General features: G+C 43.6%; 1 protein-coding gene across 10 annotated transcripts in view; it reads right to left on the bottom strand.

The window, feature by feature from the left end:
* The window catches only part of dab1a (DAB adaptor protein 1a), a 102,279-nt gene that overhangs the window by 4,914 nt on the left and 77,718 nt on the right, over nt 1–19,647 (bottom strand). For 2 of the 10 annotated variants that reach the window (XM_055051507.1, XM_055051513.1), the window contains exons 8-16: nt 19,228–19,290; nt 17,023–17,076; nt 10,237–10,383; nt 7,673–7,735; nt 7,465–7,561; nt 5,981–6,387; nt 4,640–4,835; nt 4,404–4,552; nt 3,021–3,117 (exon numbers count right to left, since the gene is read on the bottom strand). In XM_055051507.1, coding sequence (XP_054907482.1) covers nt 3,037–3,117; nt 4,404–4,552; nt 4,640–4,835; nt 5,981–6,387; nt 7,465–7,561; nt 7,673–7,735; nt 10,237–10,383; nt 17,023–17,076; nt 19,228–19,290 — 1,257 coding nt within the window. In that variant the 3' untranslated portion in view covers nt 3,021–3,036. The remainder of the gene's footprint in view (nt 1–3,020; nt 3,118–4,403; nt 4,553–4,639; nt 4,836–5,980; nt 6,388–7,464; nt 7,562–7,672; nt 7,736–10,236; nt 10,384–17,022; nt 17,077–19,227; nt 19,291–19,647) is intronic. The other 8 variants (XM_055051521.1, XM_055051528.1, XM_055051542.1 and 5 more) reach the window with 5 other exon arrangements.

Raw genomic sequence — 19,647 nt, 5'->3', positions numbered from 1 at the left:
CTGCAGCCCTGAGAGAAGTGACAGAGGGGCTGAGACGAGCAGTGACAGCGAGCACACACTTCACGATCAGCCAACGCAGCACCGCCACCGCCCTGCAGCGTCGCCTCGCGTCCGCCCGGCGCTGCCAGGCGAGGCCACTTCATCCCGGGCCAAGACGGAGCGGGGATGGGAGGAGGGGAGGGATGATGGAGGCTCGGCGGCGGTATGAGTGATGTGCTGACGTGGCCGACCTGGAGGCCGAAGAGTCTGATCTACCTTTGTGTGTGTGTGCGATTTTATTAGCGAACCGTGGAAACCGGTCATTTCACGGTAGACACCAGAGAGCAATCGCTGGACATGATGAGATGACCCGAGAAAGAAAAAAAAAAACAAAACAAAAAAACGTTTAACTCTCCCACCAGCCTGGGTGGGGCCCGGCTTTTGGCTCCGATCCGAGAGCAGGTGGCGAAAGCATCGATCACAGGTGTTTTCGTCCGGGGAACGGGCCGAGCTTATTGGACAGGTGTGTGTTTGGGAAAATGTCTGAAGTCGATGTGATTGAGCAAGTAAACGCCAGATGGGAGCGGCGCTGCTGGACCAGAGCAGGTTCGGCTCCCGCAGAAGGAGGAGGCTTCAAGTTTCAGCCAGACTCAGTGCTCAGGACCCCACATCCACCTGCTGCCCTGCAGAACCAGGGTCCAAAAGAAAAAAAAAATGAACTGGGAAGGGGGAGACTTGCTGCTCAGCCAGCCCTCCACCTCCTCCTCTTCTGGAATCAGAAGGCACTTCAGGGCTTCTTCTGCTTTAATTAATGCCAATTATATGGGGCTAGTCATTAATCTTGGCACCCAAGTATTAGCTGATGAAAACAAAACCATTCGATTTTTTTTCCCAGTGTGAGTGCCAGCAGCTATCATTAAGGAGCCGCTGTTGAGAACCGTGTGGGTGAGGACGCCGGGCGGGGAGGCAGGGGATCAAAATGGCTCTCCTCTTTGGAGTGTGTGTGGGTCTCTCTCTCTTTCTGTGACTTATTAAATAAGCATACTGCACCTCCACATGTTCCTGGCTGAAATTTCCAGCCAATGGAAGGATTATTTTAGCTTGTCTATACGAGTTTCGTCATTTCTAGCGGCGGCGAGCGCATGACCTGTTAGATTACATATATAATTCATAGCATGTCAGCATAGATCACGGTTTCCCTGAGCAAAGAATCCAAGATTAACATATTGTGCTGAAATCCCAGCAGATGAGATGCTCATCCGAGTGCACAGTTTGTGATTAGCTGTCACGCTGTCTGTCCCTCGGAGATGTGCGCTATTTACCGATCCGGGTGTGAATGCAGGACATAATGGGAGCACAACTGCAACAGCGGTGATGCACAGAAGGTCTTTACAGTTTGCATCAAATGTCACATATGCAGCGCCTCTGGTCTTACAGAGCATCTATTAACCTTGAGCTTCATCACATTTGATCTCAGTGCAACCAGTGTGCACAAATGTATTTTATGCAACAGACCAACACAAAGTGCAACGATATTTTGTCATGGAATGAAAATGATAATTATTTACACTGACTGGTTGGGGAGCACAGATGCCGCGAATGGCTACAATTTGCGAATGTTTGAAACCTCTTCCTAAAATGCCTCTTGTAATAGTTCAACCACCAAATATACTTTAATATTCATCAGTATTCAGAGTGTAAATTATCCACATGCAGTGTTGGATGATGCTGTTGTATTGTAGTGACAAAGCTCAGCAATTCACTGCAAAGCCACAAAATCTCATCAAGTTCTATGGTAAGATGTTGGTCTAGCTTTCAGTGCAAATATCTTAGCACACTTGAAAAAACTAACTTAGTTTTCAGCAAAATGTTCGAGCTTAGTTTAAGTAAATCATTTCTTTCAAAAAGTACGAGTTAACAACATGGGAAAAATGTCTCGTCATAAATATATAGTACTTTTTAAAAATAAATATTAAGGAATTAGCAACTGAAAACAAGCTCCTATATCTTGCTGAAAAGCTACTTGTAAGTTAGTTCAAATGTGCAAAGACATGTGGCACTAGAAACTAAACAAAAACATTTGCTAAGGTTTTGTGTTCTTGCGGCATTTTCTCCTCCAGCCAAATGGTGGCGCTGCAGATTGTCATTGTCTTTGGTTCCACAGATGACCAGGCTTTCACGTTAGAAGGTCTACAGAAAGTGACTCTTCCATGTGATGGGTTCAATTTTCCAAGATTTGCTGTAATTCTTGTAAATAAATGAGAAATCTTTCCACTGTACAGGCGCTCTGATGACTTCTTCCTCTGCAGAAATCTTTTACAAAGTAGACAAGGAAAAATAAGGCTGCTAATTTGAGATTAGAAATCTGGTTTTGGACAACAGATTATGGGCTCCATATGGTCTGTCAGCAGCTTCTTTGCTATTTTTAATGTTGCACCGCAAAAGTTAATATCCACAGTCTCCCTTATCTCCACCTTTGGAGTAATAACTAATCGGCACCAAGGAAAACAAATGCTTCTCCTGGATTGGCTGCTTTGCAAGCATCAGTTTCATGTCCTTTAGGATTTTGTGTTTTGGTATTTCCACTTTTCAGACTTAAATTACTTTCAAATGTTTTAGAAAACTTCTGTGAAAGAGTCTGTGAACTTTATTGAGGTGTATTGGAGTAAAGGAGATGAACACAAATGCAGATAAAAAATGTCCCTGTATCCTTTTCCTTCAGAATCATCCACTATTCTAGGTTGGTCAACAAGAAAAAAAACAAAAAAACAATTATGATTTGCAGCTATGCCAAAATGTAAAATAGTTCAATGGGTATGAAAGACGCTGCACCGAGAAAAACCCACACTGAATTAGGATGTGTAATAAAAGAACAGTCACACAACAACTGAGGTAAAAGTAAAATAAATAAATAAATAAAACAACCAAGAAATACAACACAGGAGTGAAAAGATGACAGGCAAAAAGAAGAACAGATACGTGCAGAGAAATGAAGGGGGAGGAGTGAAAGCCAAGGCTGAAGAGGGGGCAGTCATACCTACCCTGCCCTGCTGTCATCTAGCTCCCAGCCTCTGGACTGGCCTGTTCTGGGCTGGGCTCTGCTGTCTCACTGGGGCAGGGTGACCCAGAACCACACGCCTAAAGACGGGAGGAAGGGGCAGGAAGGAGGGAAAAGGAGGTGAAATTGACAGAGGGGAAAAAAAAGAGAGAAGAAAAGAGCAGATCGAGAAGAATAAATCTGGGAGAGTGAAGGATAAGTAAAGATTAAGAACAGAGCAGACAGCAAGCAAAGACAAAGGTTTTAGCAACCTGAAGGAGAGGGACAAAAAAACCCCAAAAACACATCCAGTTTGTCCCTTTTCTCAGAAACATCATTTCAAGCGCACGCAAACACAACACTCGCGCAGGCACTCGTTTACTGTGGTCAATTATAAAAGCCTCCGTGGAGTTAGCTCCATCGATCCGGCGCTAAAACACTTCTGCTTTTTACACCTCTCCCCGCAGAGAGCGGGACGCCGTTTCTCTGCGTTCACGCCATCCTTCCTGTCCTCTTCTCTCCCGCCGTAACCTTTTCACTGCACTCGCTCGATGCCGCCACCAGCTCTGCATTTTTTTTTCTCCCCCTTCTGACAATTTTTTTTTTTTAAGGGGTCAGGGTTGTGAAAAGGCACATGTGTGTTATTTAGGCCTACTGACATTTTCAACAGCGTGAAAGTCCTCTTTTTCAATAATAGCTGGACTGGAGGCATAAAAGTAATGTTTCACGCCGAGAGGGGAGTGGAGAGCATGAGAGAGAGAGTGAGAGAGAGAGAGAGAAAAGATGCAAAGCATGAAATAAACAGAAAAGAGAGGAAAAATCAAAGAGTAAAGCTTTGTTTCTTAGAAGGTCAGACATTCTACTTCTCTTCTTCTTCTTTAGCTTTTCTCCCACTTTTTATTGTAGGTGAAGGGTTGGGGAAAAAAAAAAAACTATTAATTGCCCCAGGAAGAGGAAGCGGGGCACTCTGCCTCCTCCAGCCGTCCCAGCAGAGATGAACCTGTCTGTTTAGAAGAGGTGATGTATGGACGCTACCTGGCTGATATTAATAACAGCTTAATGATATCTCTGACAATTCCAGCAGCTAATTTAACGCTGTGTTGGCCATGCACATGCAACACACACACACACATACGCACACACACTCACTACCACATTCCTGCTATTCATGCAGTGAACCACGTCTGTTGTGCATTTTTGCGTGTGCCGGGACGAATGCGCGTTCGTCAAGCGACACTGGCAACATCGGTCCGCTAATCAGCCAGAGTGATTACCTGGCCCGCCAACACTGCAGCAAAGGCTATTTATCAGCGCACATTAACGCACCGTGTAGGTTACAGAGGCATCACACAAAAAAGGGACGCCTTAAAGGCCTACACACACTTACAGCGTCCTCCTCCCCGCTACGACTGGGGCTGCCCTCCGCCTCCCCAAACGAGTCATCCGTGGGCGGGTCTGTGGCGTCCGTGGGCGGGTCGCTGACGTGAGAAGCCGAGGACTTGGATGGGGAGCTCTTCCTGGGGGCCGGTGTAGGAGCTGCGGAGGAGAACAGACGGGGTTTTTGTTTTCACGGTGACGGGTATTGGGACGCATGAGGTGTTGGAAGGTCGGCGGCGCGCTCACGGGAGTTGGTGGACGGCGTCGTGGAAGTGACCGGCGTCAGGTTCATTTGGGAAATGTCGAAGTCGTCACAGTCGTCCGTGTCCTGGGCGGTGCCCACGCGGCTGAAGTAAGAGCTGAACGCCTCTGAGGTTCCCGCTAGACTGGGCTGTTCGCCCTTCTTGGACGGCATGGCTGGAGGCTTCGCCAGCTGGAAATCCTGAGAGCACAGGTAAACTCTGGTCAGAGAAGCGCACATTGGAGTAACTTTAGAGGTTTCTTTTCTTCATATAATGAACAAACTGTTCAGATGTGGCTCGGGTTTGAGTCTACAAACTAGACTGGGTTCAGCACGGGTCAAAGACTCTTCCATTAAAGCCAATCAAATGCTTTGTGTGGTGAACGTGCTTGAACTTTGGTTGATATGACGTGTTAAGTCAAAGTCTGTTATTTTCCACTTTTCATTCCACTTTGTATTTCAACCCATTAAAAAAAAAACAATCAGGAAATGAGGGGAAAAAAAGGAGAAAAGAACCAGATGTGGTAAATTCTTAAAAACGGTTTCAATGCTTCTCCAGGAGCTCTGACTCCTGTGACCCAGCGCAACGCAAACAGGAAGATCAAACAAACATGGTGGAAAAGAAGCCGACAGTCGAACTAAATACATTTCTGATCGACTCATCATGGGCGTTGATGTTCAATTCATTTTGGGGCTTTAATTCTACCTTTCTGTTTGAGGGTAGAATAACTTGATGAAGCTAAAGGAGAAACGGATGCACACGCAGGACCAGTTCGTCTTCATCTGACGGCAGTTTGAGTTAGAGGATTGAAACTTATGTCAGACAAGCTGTTTCAACAAGTTTACAATCCAAAACATAAGATGGCATTGAGCACCTGAACAGCCTCGACCTCAAGTCCATCACACGTCCTATCAAAGCTGAACAGGTAAAAATAGAACAGCCCAACTTGCCAATGGGACGTTCATCCAGTATTAGAATGAGCATGTACAATTTTGATCCCGTGTAGCCTAGACAAAATAAAAAAAAATAATTTTGCACCTTATCTGTGATTAAATATGTTCATTTCTCAAAACGTCTTCTCAGAACAGCGTCATTGATGTCATGTTTCATGTTTATTGTATCTTTTGATGCCCACTTCTGTGATTACAACAGATTTTTTCTTTTATTCTTTTGTTTGATGCACTCAAGCGTTCTGCTTGTTATTTTGGATTCCCATAAAGTGCCTGAGTTTTTAAAAAAAAAGCTAAATAAATGACTATGAAAACTATATGTTGTATAATCATTACACCTTCAAATTTGCATTTGGTTCAACTGAAGCCCTGAACAGAAGCTGCTGCTCCCCCACCTTGAACATCTCCTTGCCCATCTTCTTCGGCCCCTCTCCGTGCTGCGGACTCGACGAAGCCGACGGGGACGGAGCGGAGGCGCTGGCCCCGGCGCCCGACTGGCTCTCGCTGGCCGGAGTCACGGTGGTGACCGGGGCGAGCGTCTGGAACATCGCAGCGGGCAGAGTGCCCACGGGTTGGGCCGGGAGGTAGGCTGTCGGGGAGAAGGCTCCGGCCGCCATGGCGGCCCACTGCTGCTGGGTTGCGGGGAAGATGTTGGCCTGGCCCCAGATCAGAGGCTGTCCGCCCGGTATCACCTGGGCTACGGGGCCCAGAGGAGACTGGACCCCGAAGGCGAGCGGCGTCTGGGCAGCAAACGCCTGCTGGGACCAATGGCCAGGAGGTACTGCTCCCATCGTCACATAACCTGGAAGCACAGATTGGGCAACATTAGAAAGAGTCATTCCGTTTTTCCCTCATTCTTCTCATAAAGTCTAAGAGAGGACACTCTTATGATTAGAAAACCCACATTTGGTGCTTCTCCTCTGCGCACAAACCCACAAAGATAATAAGACATGCATCACCAGAAAGCGCTGCCCTACTTCTGCCTGCAGCTAATGCGGAGCCGCTTAATGGTCATGGTGAACTATAATAATTACCTCCAGAATGAGGCAGGATCATTATGTAAAGCCAGAGCACAACGCAGTCTCATTAAAATCACTCAAACTCATCAGCAAAAGGTACTTCTTATTACACAGTCACTAGTTCGCAGCTTCTGCTCTCTGGTAGTTAACTACAGGAGAGGAGGTTGACATTTACCCTCAGCCGCTCTGACACACAGAGCGACGACCAAAGGCAAGGAGGAGAGCAAATAAAGACATCCTGAAAAGGTAGGCAGTGAAACGGCTTTCCAAAGAATTTGTGTCCCCTTTCACTTTTCCATTGTTTCTCACATAAAAAGTGTTTTATTTTATTTTTTAATGTAATGGGCACAAATGACGGAGTGGAGAGTAATTGTGGAAGTGGAAGCAAAATTATGCTTCGACTTTATTTAAGAATGTGAAAGTAAAGAGGCTTTATTGCTTTGTGTGCAACATTGGCTCGTTTTCTTACACACACATCGCAGTACTAGAAGCTGGAGCTCGTAGTTCCACGGTGACCAACATGAACTTCAGTCTTCTCATCTTTTGCCACTGCTTGTCCTTCGACTGCCACTGCCGCCTCAGCTTCAGGTAAGTCAGCAGTAGCATCCGAGGCGCCAAGCTAATAGCGCGTTTCATATTCAGCACACAGCCGACTCCACCTTTCCTCCAGTATCCAGTCATCTGCATTTCAATTCTGTTCCTTCTCTGTTTATTCCAGCAGCACCTCCCCTCCCTTCTCCCTCTCGTCCCTCCGTCCTCTGCATCCTAATCCTCTGACTTCACAGCTTCTCCTTATCTCCCAAGGCGTTTGTTTGCCCGGTGCCTGTAGTGGCAGAGGCGGCGAATAAGAGAGGCCTCACCTGAGGGCACGGACGCAGGATTGAAGGGAGCGAACAGTTCCGTAGGCGGCTGCAGGCCCTGCGAGGGGTCGAGGGTGTTGGCGGGGGACGCCGGGGTCTGTGGGAGTCAGATGTCAGGTGAGCAAGCAACAATACAAACCCCCCCCAAAAAAACAACAAAAATGCAGTTTGATTAAAAGGTTTTTATGTCGGCGTGGCTGCTACTCACGGACGGGGAGGTTATGTCAGGCGGCGTGGACATGTCCCCGAAAATCTCTAACTGGCTGATGTTCTGAGAAATAGAGAGGAGAGGGGAGATGGGGGGGGAAAAAAGAGAAGAAAACAAAGACAGTCGGTCAGGGAGCGATGGCTGCTGTGCCCATGAAGTGGTTGGCATTCCGGTCCAACATGCATCGTACACCGCATGCAACGCGGGAGCAGCCGCATGCGGGTAAAACGCCGCCTACCTGAACGCCGCTGCAGCAACACAGAGGAGGGGGAACAAGAGAGGTGAGCAGAGATGGGAGAATGAGATGTAATGATCAGGATGACAATACCCACCATGACTTATTACACTTGTCACCTGCTTCTGATAGCAGCGCCCTCTGCTAGCTGAGGAATACGCCGCCTCACATCTTTACTGTACCAGAGTCTTCTGCTGAGCCTGAGTCGTTATTGTTTTCCTCTTGTGGAGGACGTGTGTTGGTTGGGACTCGGAGGGGATAACTACAGATCTTTTTGATCTGAACTTGTTCTGTGTCATTTCCTTCCCATGGTTCACTTTAATAACTCTTTCCTTTTTTGTTTCTTTTTTTTTTTTTGTTGCGCATTACTAATATCTTTTGGCCAGTGGCAACCGAAGGAAACTATTTTTAGTCGATAAAAAGAATTTAAGCCTTGAATACATGGTCAGAGATTTGCATAAATCATGGATGCGGATAATTTCTTACAGAGATAATGAATGTTCTTAGAATATCTCCCCCCCCCCGTTCACTCATGGGTCATGCGGACCGGAAAGTTCTTTTGTGCATCTATCAGAAAATGGATCTGTGATCACGACGTTGAGTCATGAAGAGTTTACTTTCACAAAGCCTGGGAGAAGATCCGAGGCCATGCTATGTATGTCTCATTGCAGCAGAAGCTGCTCTTGTAGAGAGATTAAGTAGTTAAGATACAGAGGCGACAAGAAGAAATGACAAAATTTCAATGGGATTAATTTTTACACATAAGCTCTAAAATTAGCAGTTTTTTTTTTTTAAAGAAATGTTCAGGGGAAGAAAAAACACATTTAGCTCAGGGAGACATTTTTAAACTTCCTGCCAATAACAAATTCAAACAGCCAATCTTTAATGATGAGTGGATGCAGTATGAAGCAATATAATAATGACAGCTCTCATTAGTGTAGATGTTGTTATGGAGTAAATAAGGCTTCAAATGAGTCATTTTAACACTAGCAAGGAACTTAATAGCAAAATCGCCTGAATCTGCATTCTTAATTCAACCAGGATTCTGGCTGATGCATATTCCACAAACGTCAAGGACCAATAAAGCTTTTTACTACGATTGTGAATTTACACTATTATATGAAATTCTGATGATAGATCAAAAAGTGTTGTACAGAAACTTAATTTGAAACCAATTTCAAAGCTCTCTTTACCAAAACAGGCTTAACTAACTGCAAATGAGTTCTGGGAATAAGAGATTGAAGTTAATTAATTCATGATATTAATGCAAAAATGATTTAAAAGGCAATCATATTTCTGATGGCATGTTGAGACATGTTTGCCATTCATTTAGGCAACAAAGCTAGAGAGAGCAACACTTGAATTTAAAATGAAAGCTAAAAGCTGCGTCATTTTCTCCACTTGATTTTTTTGACTATGTGGCCTTGAAGCCTTGCTTTGTGTGTTTTACAGCCTTCCCAATGTATTTGCATTGGCTCCAGATTTTGGACCCAGCAGACAGGGAACAACAGGCGTCTTTTGTTCCAACCCGTGTCGGTTTTACCTTCTGGAAAGACGCTTCGAATGCTTTTCATTGTTGGCGCTGACAGCTGTCTTGTTGTGGCCGTGTAACCCGTCTATCAGCAGCAACTGATTAAGATGTGCAAGTCTCTTAACTGGATGCTCATCAGCATGATTAGAGTTGTGACAACATTTGTTTTAGGTATGCAAATCAAATGGATGTCTGTTGTTTGTTTTTTAACACTGAAAGATCTAATTATTCTGTTTTTTTTGTTGTTGAAAGATCAGCAGCCAGTTCTTCAATTAAAAAAAAAAAAAAACATTAAGGAAACTGAATCACAGAAAAACATTTCTGTGATTTAATTCTTTTCTCTGCAAACAGTTTTAAAAAATAACTGACTGAATTCACTCCCAGAGAAGTGATCCCGTGTTTTGCTCGAGTTTGAACTTTGTCTGCGAGATATTTTCTCTCCTGGAAGACTTCCCGGCAGAGCCAGAGGAAGGTGGGGCTGGGGGGCTATTTTTCAGTTTTCGACAAACACACAGGTGTGAACGTGGGAGCTCAGCATCCTAATCTCCTCCTGGCCAAACTTGGCTGCTATAGCCACAGGAAAGGCGCATGTTTTATTCAGTAACGACAGAGGTCTGCGGTCGGGGTCACTTCAGACCAAAGAAGAACAAGAGGTGCAGAACCGATCAGGATGAGGCGACAAAAGCTCATCTGAGGAAGTGACTAGCGAAGTGGCTAATGAGGGCTGAGAGCTAACCTTTACGGCTTCCTGCTGGAAAACAGAGGAAGACGTCCTGGTATGTATGTACAGCGCCTTACCTGAGTCACCATGTCCAGGTTTAAGTCTATCAGATCTGCAACTTCCTGCTGCTTCGGCTGCTGTTGATGTTCGACAGGTTTCTCACGCTTATGTTGATGATCATGATGATGATGATGATGATGGTGGGATTTGTTTTTATGTCCGTTCTGTAATCCAAACCCCAGTGTTAGATGACAGGTTGGATGAAAATGTTCTCACACACAACAAGCATGTTAGTAATTTTCTATACACACAAACACACATACACAAACAGAAAGTAGTGAAGTTTGATCTCTTGAATTCACCGTGTTAGCTCGTCTGCTAATCATGACACAAACACCGGGCCTGGACTTGTCCACATTTTGACACCTAAATATATTTCACCAGGATTTTTATGTGATAAAAACACAAAGTAGCTCACAATTATTCTGTGGACGGAAAAATGATACATTATTTCCCCAAGCAAGGAGCAGAGATCTGCAGCTCAGGTGGGAGAATCTGTTGCCAGGATGGCTAAAAAGAGGAGCTTTTTACGAATTTTGGTGGAATAGTGGCGTCAGAAAATCTTCACTAAGAAGTCTTGTTTGAAAGTTTAGGAAGAAGAAAATGGGAGACAGTGCTCTCTTCAGGTTAAAAACGTAACTACCAGGCATTATTGACAATATTGATTTCTGGATAATCATCATGCCGTGGGAATTCTTTTCTTCAGAGGGGTGTAAGTAAGACGGGAAGATGGATGGAAACTACAACATCCTTAAAATACACGTAGAGCTACTCATGAATGGTTTAAATCAAAGCTTATTCAAGTGCTCAAGTTCAACTTTTAATTGTCATGTGCACAGTACAAACATTTCCTTATATTATAAAAAAAACTTACTTCGCTGTCTGCAAGAACGTCACTTAAAAAAAAGGTTAGAAAAAGTACAAAATGTAAAATGACCTTCTAATTACAGCAAAATATTACCTACATGTACCAATAACAGGATAAAAGTAATCTCTCGATACACAAGCTTTATACTATATAAATTAAAATACAAGGAAATGTGAATATAGCACAAGAGAGGATTATTGGGAGCAGTGCAAATGTCAATCGACTGATCAAAGTCTAGATCTAAATTCAACTGAATCTGCAGTAAAACTTTAAAATTTATATCGAAAATGTTCCATCTCTAGACGCAGGGAACTGCTTTGGCACACCAGCTTGAGATTTTATTAGTGAAATATTTTTGAAAACTCTTTCTACACTACAGCTTTTCACTACTCTTTGTTGGTCCATCACGCAAAATCCCAGTAAAGTACTATACAGTTTGTGTTTCACAAAAATGTGAAGGGCTCAGAGTGTCGGAATAATTGCATGTCTATTGCAAAGTCTTTCCACCAACATTATTCTCCTCTGTCTGCAGAAACGACAGTGTGACAAAGACCTCCTCCGTTCCAGCTCTGGCCCAAACACGAGGTGCGGACTGGTCTAAGCCAAGCCAGTACCGTATTTGTTGCATGACAATATTATTGAGCGTGCTGTTTTCATTGGATGAAAGCATGAGATATGGCCATCATTAGCTGATGCTGAAAAACAATAACACATTGCCCAGTCGTAATCAGGTCTAAAAGCACAGCTCATTTTTCTACTGAGCTTTTTTTCCTCAAAAAATCTGAACTCATAATCGCTCATTTCAATCTAGCTGATGAAACACATTTGTCTAAATTTGTGGCGTGGGTGTGTGTTGGTGTGTATCATCTATTGAATCATACAGTATCTGCCATCTTTGCTGAAAGTTGCAGTCTGCTGCCGGCTTTCCCTCAGTTTGTCCTTCTGTCCTCATTCTCTCGCTTACTTTCCTGCCAATTATCCCTTTGTGCCCGTTAGACGCTCTCGCCATCCCTTCGCCCAGCCCGTACAGTCCTCATCATCGCAGCCGCAGACCTATCAATTAGCCATCTCCAGGGAAACAGTAATTACCTGTGCACATGTGTTCGGCATACAATTAATGCATCCCCTTTAATTAACACCACCTCGTTGATTCCCTGCCGAGTGACTGATTGCTCTGGCAAGCGGCGCAAGCACTGCCGACCTTGTGCAAACAATGCACACGTCAGAAAAAATAAAATCTACGATTTTCATTCACCATCTGAAACTGGGTGCATCTCCTAAACCTCAGAGGATTCATGGACAGTTACAGTGCCTTAAAAGTATCCATAAGTATCCAAAAGTATCCATCCAGCAAAATAATAATAATAATAATAATAATAATAATACGAAGGAAAATCATCAAACATCTTCAGCGTTTCCTACAAACAGAGATCTTGAATATGTGGGATGCCTTCATATTCAGCAACCCAGAGTAAGTACTTTGATATGGTTTTCAATGGCTTTCTAACTTCAGAAAGCAAATTATTTCCTCATGTGTTCAGATTATGTAGTCTGATATCCTGGCATCCTCAAAGTGTGTTTTATTTAGCACCATTAGCTGATTGGGGCTAATGACATGACTGATGGAGTGGAATGGTCCAGTCAAAGTCCAGACCTAAATCCATTTGAGAATTTAAAGAGAGTCATGTCAAATGATTAAAAAAAAAAAAGAAACATTAATATGCAATATGATGAAACTCAAAAGACATGCTGTTATTTTGTTTGTTTTTAACAACTAGAGTTAGTTCTACTAAATATTGCACCAAAGGAGCTGCATAAAAATGCATGCCACACTTTTCAGATGTCATTTGCAAAACAAGTAGTTGAAAACCGTGCTTCATTTTCTTTTTCGCTTCACAATTTGTACTGATCTGAGTTGGTCCATCACATAAAACGGATGATCCGGAGCTGCAGAAACACAGGCAAACAGAATGACTGACTCCACAGTTCTTCACGTGTGTGTAGGTGTGTGTGTGGCATAACCTTTGTTTAAACTCCAAAGCTAAAACACCCCAGAGTGTAATTTACAGTCGTGATCCTATCACACCAAGTTATCAGTAATCCAGTGTTTGAGTGGAGCTGTTGCGTCTGTCCGCTGGAAATGTGAAATGCTGACCTCAACATGCGAACTCTGAGGCTTGTGTTGATTCAACGCACTATTACAGGTCTGACCAGATCAAGAGCTCTCTCTGTAGATTGGGATGGCTTTTTGGGTACAGGTGTGTGTGTGTGTGTGTGTGTTTTATTGATTTGCCATCGTTTAAGAAGGTGACAGAGTAAACACCAGAAGGGACCACCGCAGACAGGAGGTCACTTCTGTACTGATGGGATCATTTTGTCTGAGGTGTGGTGTGCAGACATGCGCACACGTCACTTAAAGACACCATCCAGCATCCGCCCACCTGAGAACACTTACATCAGCAGTGAAAACCGCGGCAGGGCCGGCCTTATGTTCATTTGGGCTCTGAGCAGAATTTACATTTGGGAGCCACCCTGCTTAATAGTTTTCAAAATGTGCGTTTTTAGTTTGCATCTCACATTTACATTAATATATACTTTTTAATTGACAATAGGAAAATCACATCAATCCCTTTGCAATATTTAATCAATAACCAACAGCTAGATTAAAGTGTTTGGAATCTTAAAAGCTCTTGATTATGGCAATTGTGTTACTTTACTGACTCAAATTTAAATATGTAATTAGATTTGACTAGAAGCACATACAAAAAACTGTCAATTAACTGCCTGTGGACCAGCGGGTAGAGACGTCTTCCTGCAATCAGAAAGTTACGGGTTTGATTCCAGCGTCTTCCCGACAGCTCTGCGTGTTGTAACTATCTAAAAGTTGCCTCATACTTCACCTTGAATACAAACAAACAAATAAACAAACAAAAAACCAAACAAGTTACGTGAGAAGTTAAGGACTACAAGCCGGTGGCTGCTTCAGGTCAGACTGGAAAAATACATCCTGCTGACTTTATTCAAGAGATATTTCCACTTCCCAACAGTTTACATGCCGTGCCAAAGCTTTGTCAGCGTGTACCCATCATGCTCTCTGAATGATGTTTCTGACTTCCAGAGCATCGGGAATGGGTTCCTGTTGGAAAACACAATATGCTCCTCGTGTAGTGGCATTAGAGAATGCTGCATCTCACGCTCAGAAGATGGAAGAGCATTACAGCGGGAGCGTGCCACCCTCTGAAGCTGGATTTATCTTCAAATCAAATTAAAGTCTCTTCAGAGTGCCGCAAAGTCCAATTGGTTCCACGACAACAGAAACGTGTTGGATTCGGCCCCATCCAGACACCTACCGGCACAAAGGCAATCCAAAAAGCAGCATGCGCTGTAAGCCGGTGAGGGGAGAACAAAAAAAGTACGACGGTGCCTGTAAGCTTCTTACCAAATGTGGAGATAATAAGCATCCAGAAAACTGTGAGACTGATGCTACCTAAAATTATGGTATTGGGAATGTGACTGCCAGCAGAGTACAAGGATAGCAGTTTAAGGGGCGAGGGTAGAGAAAAAAAAAAGACCTACTGCTGAGGGATGCAGACAAACATGGTGGGATCTGCATTGTAATGAGGGCGCATGTGAATGTGGAATACAATAAGCTCGACGGGAGGAGGTGTCACATATAACCAGACATCCACTCCCACAGATCCCCAGGACAGCAGCCTGATTATTGCGAGTGTTTGGATTACAGAAGATTGAATCGGGCGGCAATAAAACGATCATCTTTATAGTCGGATAGAGAGCAGATGAGATATAAGGCGGCCTGACACAAGTGAAGGTCATCTTTCATTATCGGCACAGAAGCAAGCATTTACAGATATACAGACATGAACAAGTGATGGGTTGGGTTTTTTTTTTCCCTCGACGCAGTAGCATAATCCAGCTCTAATAAATAGAAATATTCAACTATTGATCTGAATACATTTGGGAAGAAAATGGTTTTCAGAAACAACATTTTCAACAAATTCAGATATGCCAATCAATTTGCCAGATGTTGGAATCAGTTAATGGAACAGATCTACAGACCTTTAATTAAACCCCAAATTTGCTATAAGCAACTACAAGTCCAATCAGTGAAATAGTGATGCAGTTATTGGATTTCTCTTCCTTTCACCAATAGGACAATTCTTAGTCTTCCAATGTTCCAGATTGTGAGATCCAAGGATGGTTGATTTTGTGTCAGATGTACTCTTTCTGTATGAATTTTGTTTTACATTTATGAAAAATTTCCTGCTAAAACTGAACTGCACTCTAACCAAGTTTCCATGGAAAGAGTAACAGACCTAAAAACACCACAAATCCCTCAGATTTAAAAGGCTTAAAAGAAATTTGACCATGTAATTTAACGCCTTGAAATTGGACCTCTGTCTCTTTAAAAACTCCTGCTCTTTCTGACACTCAGCCTTCAGAAAGTCATCATGACATTCTCCTCTCCTCTTAATCTTTTACCAACTGAGAAGTAGCTTTTGTAATGAGCTCAGCAGATGCACAATAACACCATTTGATTGCTAATTGCTCCTGGATAGTCTGAAGGGGCTGAGTGGGGAAATTGCTCGGTGAAGTGGAACCTTGGAGGAGCTGCGCCACGGGAGATTAAACATGCATGAAAGGATCAAGGCAATACTTCAAGTATGTTTTGGTAAGAGAATAACATTGTAATAAAAAAAAAATTACATAGTACTGTTTCATTAATAAATATATATCTCATGTGAGACTTGCAGTTCTAATGTGGTTGAGTTTCTCAACATGTCCAAAAACCTCTTGGCAAACTGGGACAGTCGGTGATTAAATGGTGTATGCTACAGTGCCAAATGCATTGGAAGATGAAACCAGTGTTATTTTCATATGGCGTAATGTTTTCCAATACCACTGAAGTGAAAGCAAACAAAAACGAAGGGAGATGAAGCTTTAAGTCAAATGTGACTGAATCACATGGCTCAAGAGGAATCCATCAAACGCCATCCTTACGCTGCTGATGGCAGAACAGAAAAGACTGATTTCTGGGATGCTGATCAAGCCACTGTTTGGCAGGTTGTTGTGGTTAATGGTTGTAATGAACACATGGTCTCCCTAAGATGCTACTTTTTGCTGCAGATCTCTAAAAGTGAGCATTGGAAATGTTTTTCCAGCTCTCAATCTGCTTACTCATGGCTGATTTAACACCAGGGTTTGATCTGGTTGTTACCAGTGGCTAAAATAAACGAGCCTACGCGTTACGTGCATTTGATATAACAGGTTAGTTTCTTGGAAATTCCTCAAAAAATTGATGTATTTTACAGTTTTTACACATATTTAAAAGCGGTGCCATTAAATTTCAGCACATCTGTAAACCACACATTCACTTGTATGCATGAACAAGATAAAGATCTGCTCCACCACTCCAAATACAAAATACATTTTCAAAGTAATGCCATGCACAATAGGAGTCAAAAGATAACACAAACACAGCATGAGTTCAATGCAATCTGACACACGGTCATGCAGGTTTTCACAGGAGTGTCTAACCATCGCCAGGCATGCTTGGCCAAGCAGACTCACATGCCACACACACATTCCCGGAAAACCATAGAAAGCAGGCACCAGGGAGCAACGAGGAGCGGGACACGAGCCACCACTGGTCACGGCACAAGCAGCAACACCGGCACAGCACACCGCACAGGGCACTGAATCCCAGCAAACCTCTCAGGGCAAGCGATCAGATAATCCTGATCAGTGTGAGGGACGGCTGTTAATCTGAAGGGGAATCAAAGGTTAAAGCTGCAATCTAGGAGGTGTTTTCATTCCACTTGAGTGATGGTGAATCAGCTGAGAGGTTTGTCTGGGATTGGGGAGGCAGGCTGAGGTAGATGACCAGGAACACGGGCGACAACACTCGGTCACTCACTGGGTGTCGCTTTGGGACGTCATAGACCCCTTCCTTCTGCTGACTGGTGGGCACCTACACAATTGACCAATGGATTCAGAGAACAGCCAAGAGAGCCCGTTACCTCCGGATCAATAGGCAACCAGACATTACACATCACTGTTCCAAGCACAGCAACGTACAGGTAGCCAACAAGAATCCCTGCGACTGGCTTCTCCGTGAATCAAATCAGTCACTAGTGACTGATGTGACTTGTGTGGTGCTGGGAAATGATCGGGATTAAAATCGGTGGAATGAAAGCTCATCGACCAGGTTAATAAAGGCCTTATCCAGGCTGCCGATCACACCTTCAGACATGTAATAACTCACATTGTCACACATGGGGACATGTAATATCTCAGTGTCAGACCGACTGCTTTGTATGCGCGTGATCGCAAAATGTGATAGTCGAACGCACGTATGAATCAAGTCGCTTCTTTTGTTTGCTTTCTCCGTCGCCTGCACAGAGTTTAGAAATGCACTGGTGCAGCTAAAGCGCCTTGCGAAAGTATCCATGTCCTCTGAACTTTTCACATTTTCCAACATCGGCCATAAGTGTATACTGTTAGGGTTTTAGATGACAAACCAACATAAATCAGGGTTGGGATACATGGTTGGCTTTTAAAGTTTGTTTTTACATAGAAATTGTGCAACGAGTTATTCCATTCAATGTGTAGAATCAGCTTTTGTGCAAGTCTTTTGGAGGATATTTCTACCCGTTTTAACCATCAAAGGACTGCCATTCTTTGCATTATAACTCAAACTCAGTCAGACTTGAAGGAGCTCTGGGAGGTCATGCCACTGATTTTGGCCTTTCAAAGATATAAATATGCTTTGATATACTCTATTCTCATACTGACTTAGTTTAGGATTCCAGATTGAACTCCAATAAGTCTTTTGCAAGTTTTCACCCCAGAATTGCCATTAATCTCAGCTCTGACCAGTTTTCCTTGCATCTATTAGAGGCAACTTTTTGCACAGCACAATACTGCCACCACCATGTTTCTACCACAGGCACATTACCAGAGCCTCGTTCGCCATGGGTTGTGATAAACTTTAAATGGAACTTCTTAATCAATTTCAACTAAATCTTTACATAGATATATCATTAATTCACTAATTAGGTGACATTCGGAGGCAACTATTTGCAGTCCGAAGTAAAGGCAGCTGAATTTAACTATCAAATACAAATGTGTTTAAGTTTTTGTACTTGTAAAAGAACTAAAAAGCCATCTACTGCATTCTTGTGACATAATATCCCAAATTAATACGTTGACGTTTGCGGTTCAGAGGATATTAATACTTTTGAAGGGCACTGTTGCTGTGTTCTAATTAGATTGAGTTGTGACTGAAAAAAAACAACACTGCTAAAAAAAAAAAATCTTGAAGTAAATCTGGCACAGCTTCCTTCATCCCGTCGCCTCCTTTCAGTGCCTTGTTTACGTCTTACACATGCCTATTTCCGGAATCGGCCATCTTTATTCATCCAGCAGCTCCTCTGTGGCTGCAGGCTGGCTCAGCCTGCTGGTTTTCTACGCCTGATGTATGCGCAGGGATTTGCTAGCATGTGTGTTTGTTTTTGTACGATTGTGCATGCGCCAGCAAACTCCATACACCCCCCCTGTCCGCCCGCCACCCCAACCCTTTCAATCCATTTTATTTAAAGATCAAACGAGGGGCTGGTGATTAATCTTTCTTCCCCCTTCCACTTTCTTTCATCTGCTTGGAAAAGAGGGGAACGGAGGTGTGGTAAACAGGGACGGTGGGTCTGCCTTCCACGGTGACGCCTGAAACAACCACAGCATCCTCCCCACCCCACTTCATCATCCCCTGGAGGTCTGCCCCCGCCTCTAAGGAGCAGAGAAAACGACTCATCTCCCTAGGCTTGCGGGCTTTAACAGGACCGGTCCTCCGAGAAACTTTTTGGCTGCTACATTTCTTCCCATAGTTACAGTCTTTTACTTCCCAACTGCCCATTTTGTGCTTTGAAAACAGGAGCAATTAATTTTATGTGGCGGCCTCGATACTTTTATCCCATTAAAGAGCAATGCAGCCCATAAAGATCGTCCGGTAAATGGAGGAGATTAAATCTGTGGAACTTTACCCGCTTTCAGCGGCTCGTCAGCAGTTTACTCACAGCTTAGAAGCTAAGCAAGACACAAGCGGAGGACGTGAGCTTGCGAGTACCTGATAAATGCTTTCTTCTGATTGGTCACGGATGGGTTCGTGTCCGGCCTCAAACACAATGTACTACAACGTCAGCAGCAGCGGAGGAGGAGTGGAGGGCGGGAAGGAGACGGAGGGGAAAAATAAAAAGGAAGAAAAAAAAAGAAGAGGAAGAAGGAGGAAAAATTGGGTGATTTTTGAGAAATTGAGAGAAAAGTGGGAGAAACTGCAGAGGTGATTAGTAAAGAGCATCATCATTAAAAAGCAGTTGAACAGATCTCAGACATAGATGGAGACTTTAAGCAGCAAGAAAGAAACAAAAAACAGAAACAACTCGTCAACACACACTTCAGCTCCACATGCACTCATTTTCTTGGCTGCACCAACGCACACACACGATAATGTCTCTCATAGATGACTCTGGAAACCTTCCACCTTTTA

Source organism: Poeciliopsis prolifica, unplaced genomic scaffold (assembly GCF_027474105.1).
Source record: "Poeciliopsis prolifica strain line A6 unplaced genomic scaffold, Auburn_PproV2 SCAFFOLD002, whole genome shotgun sequence".
NCBI classification, from domain to species: Eukaryota; Metazoa; Chordata; class Actinopteri; order Cyprinodontiformes; family Poeciliidae; genus Poeciliopsis; species Poeciliopsis prolifica.
This window is presented reverse-complemented; position numbering and strand designations above follow the sequence as displayed.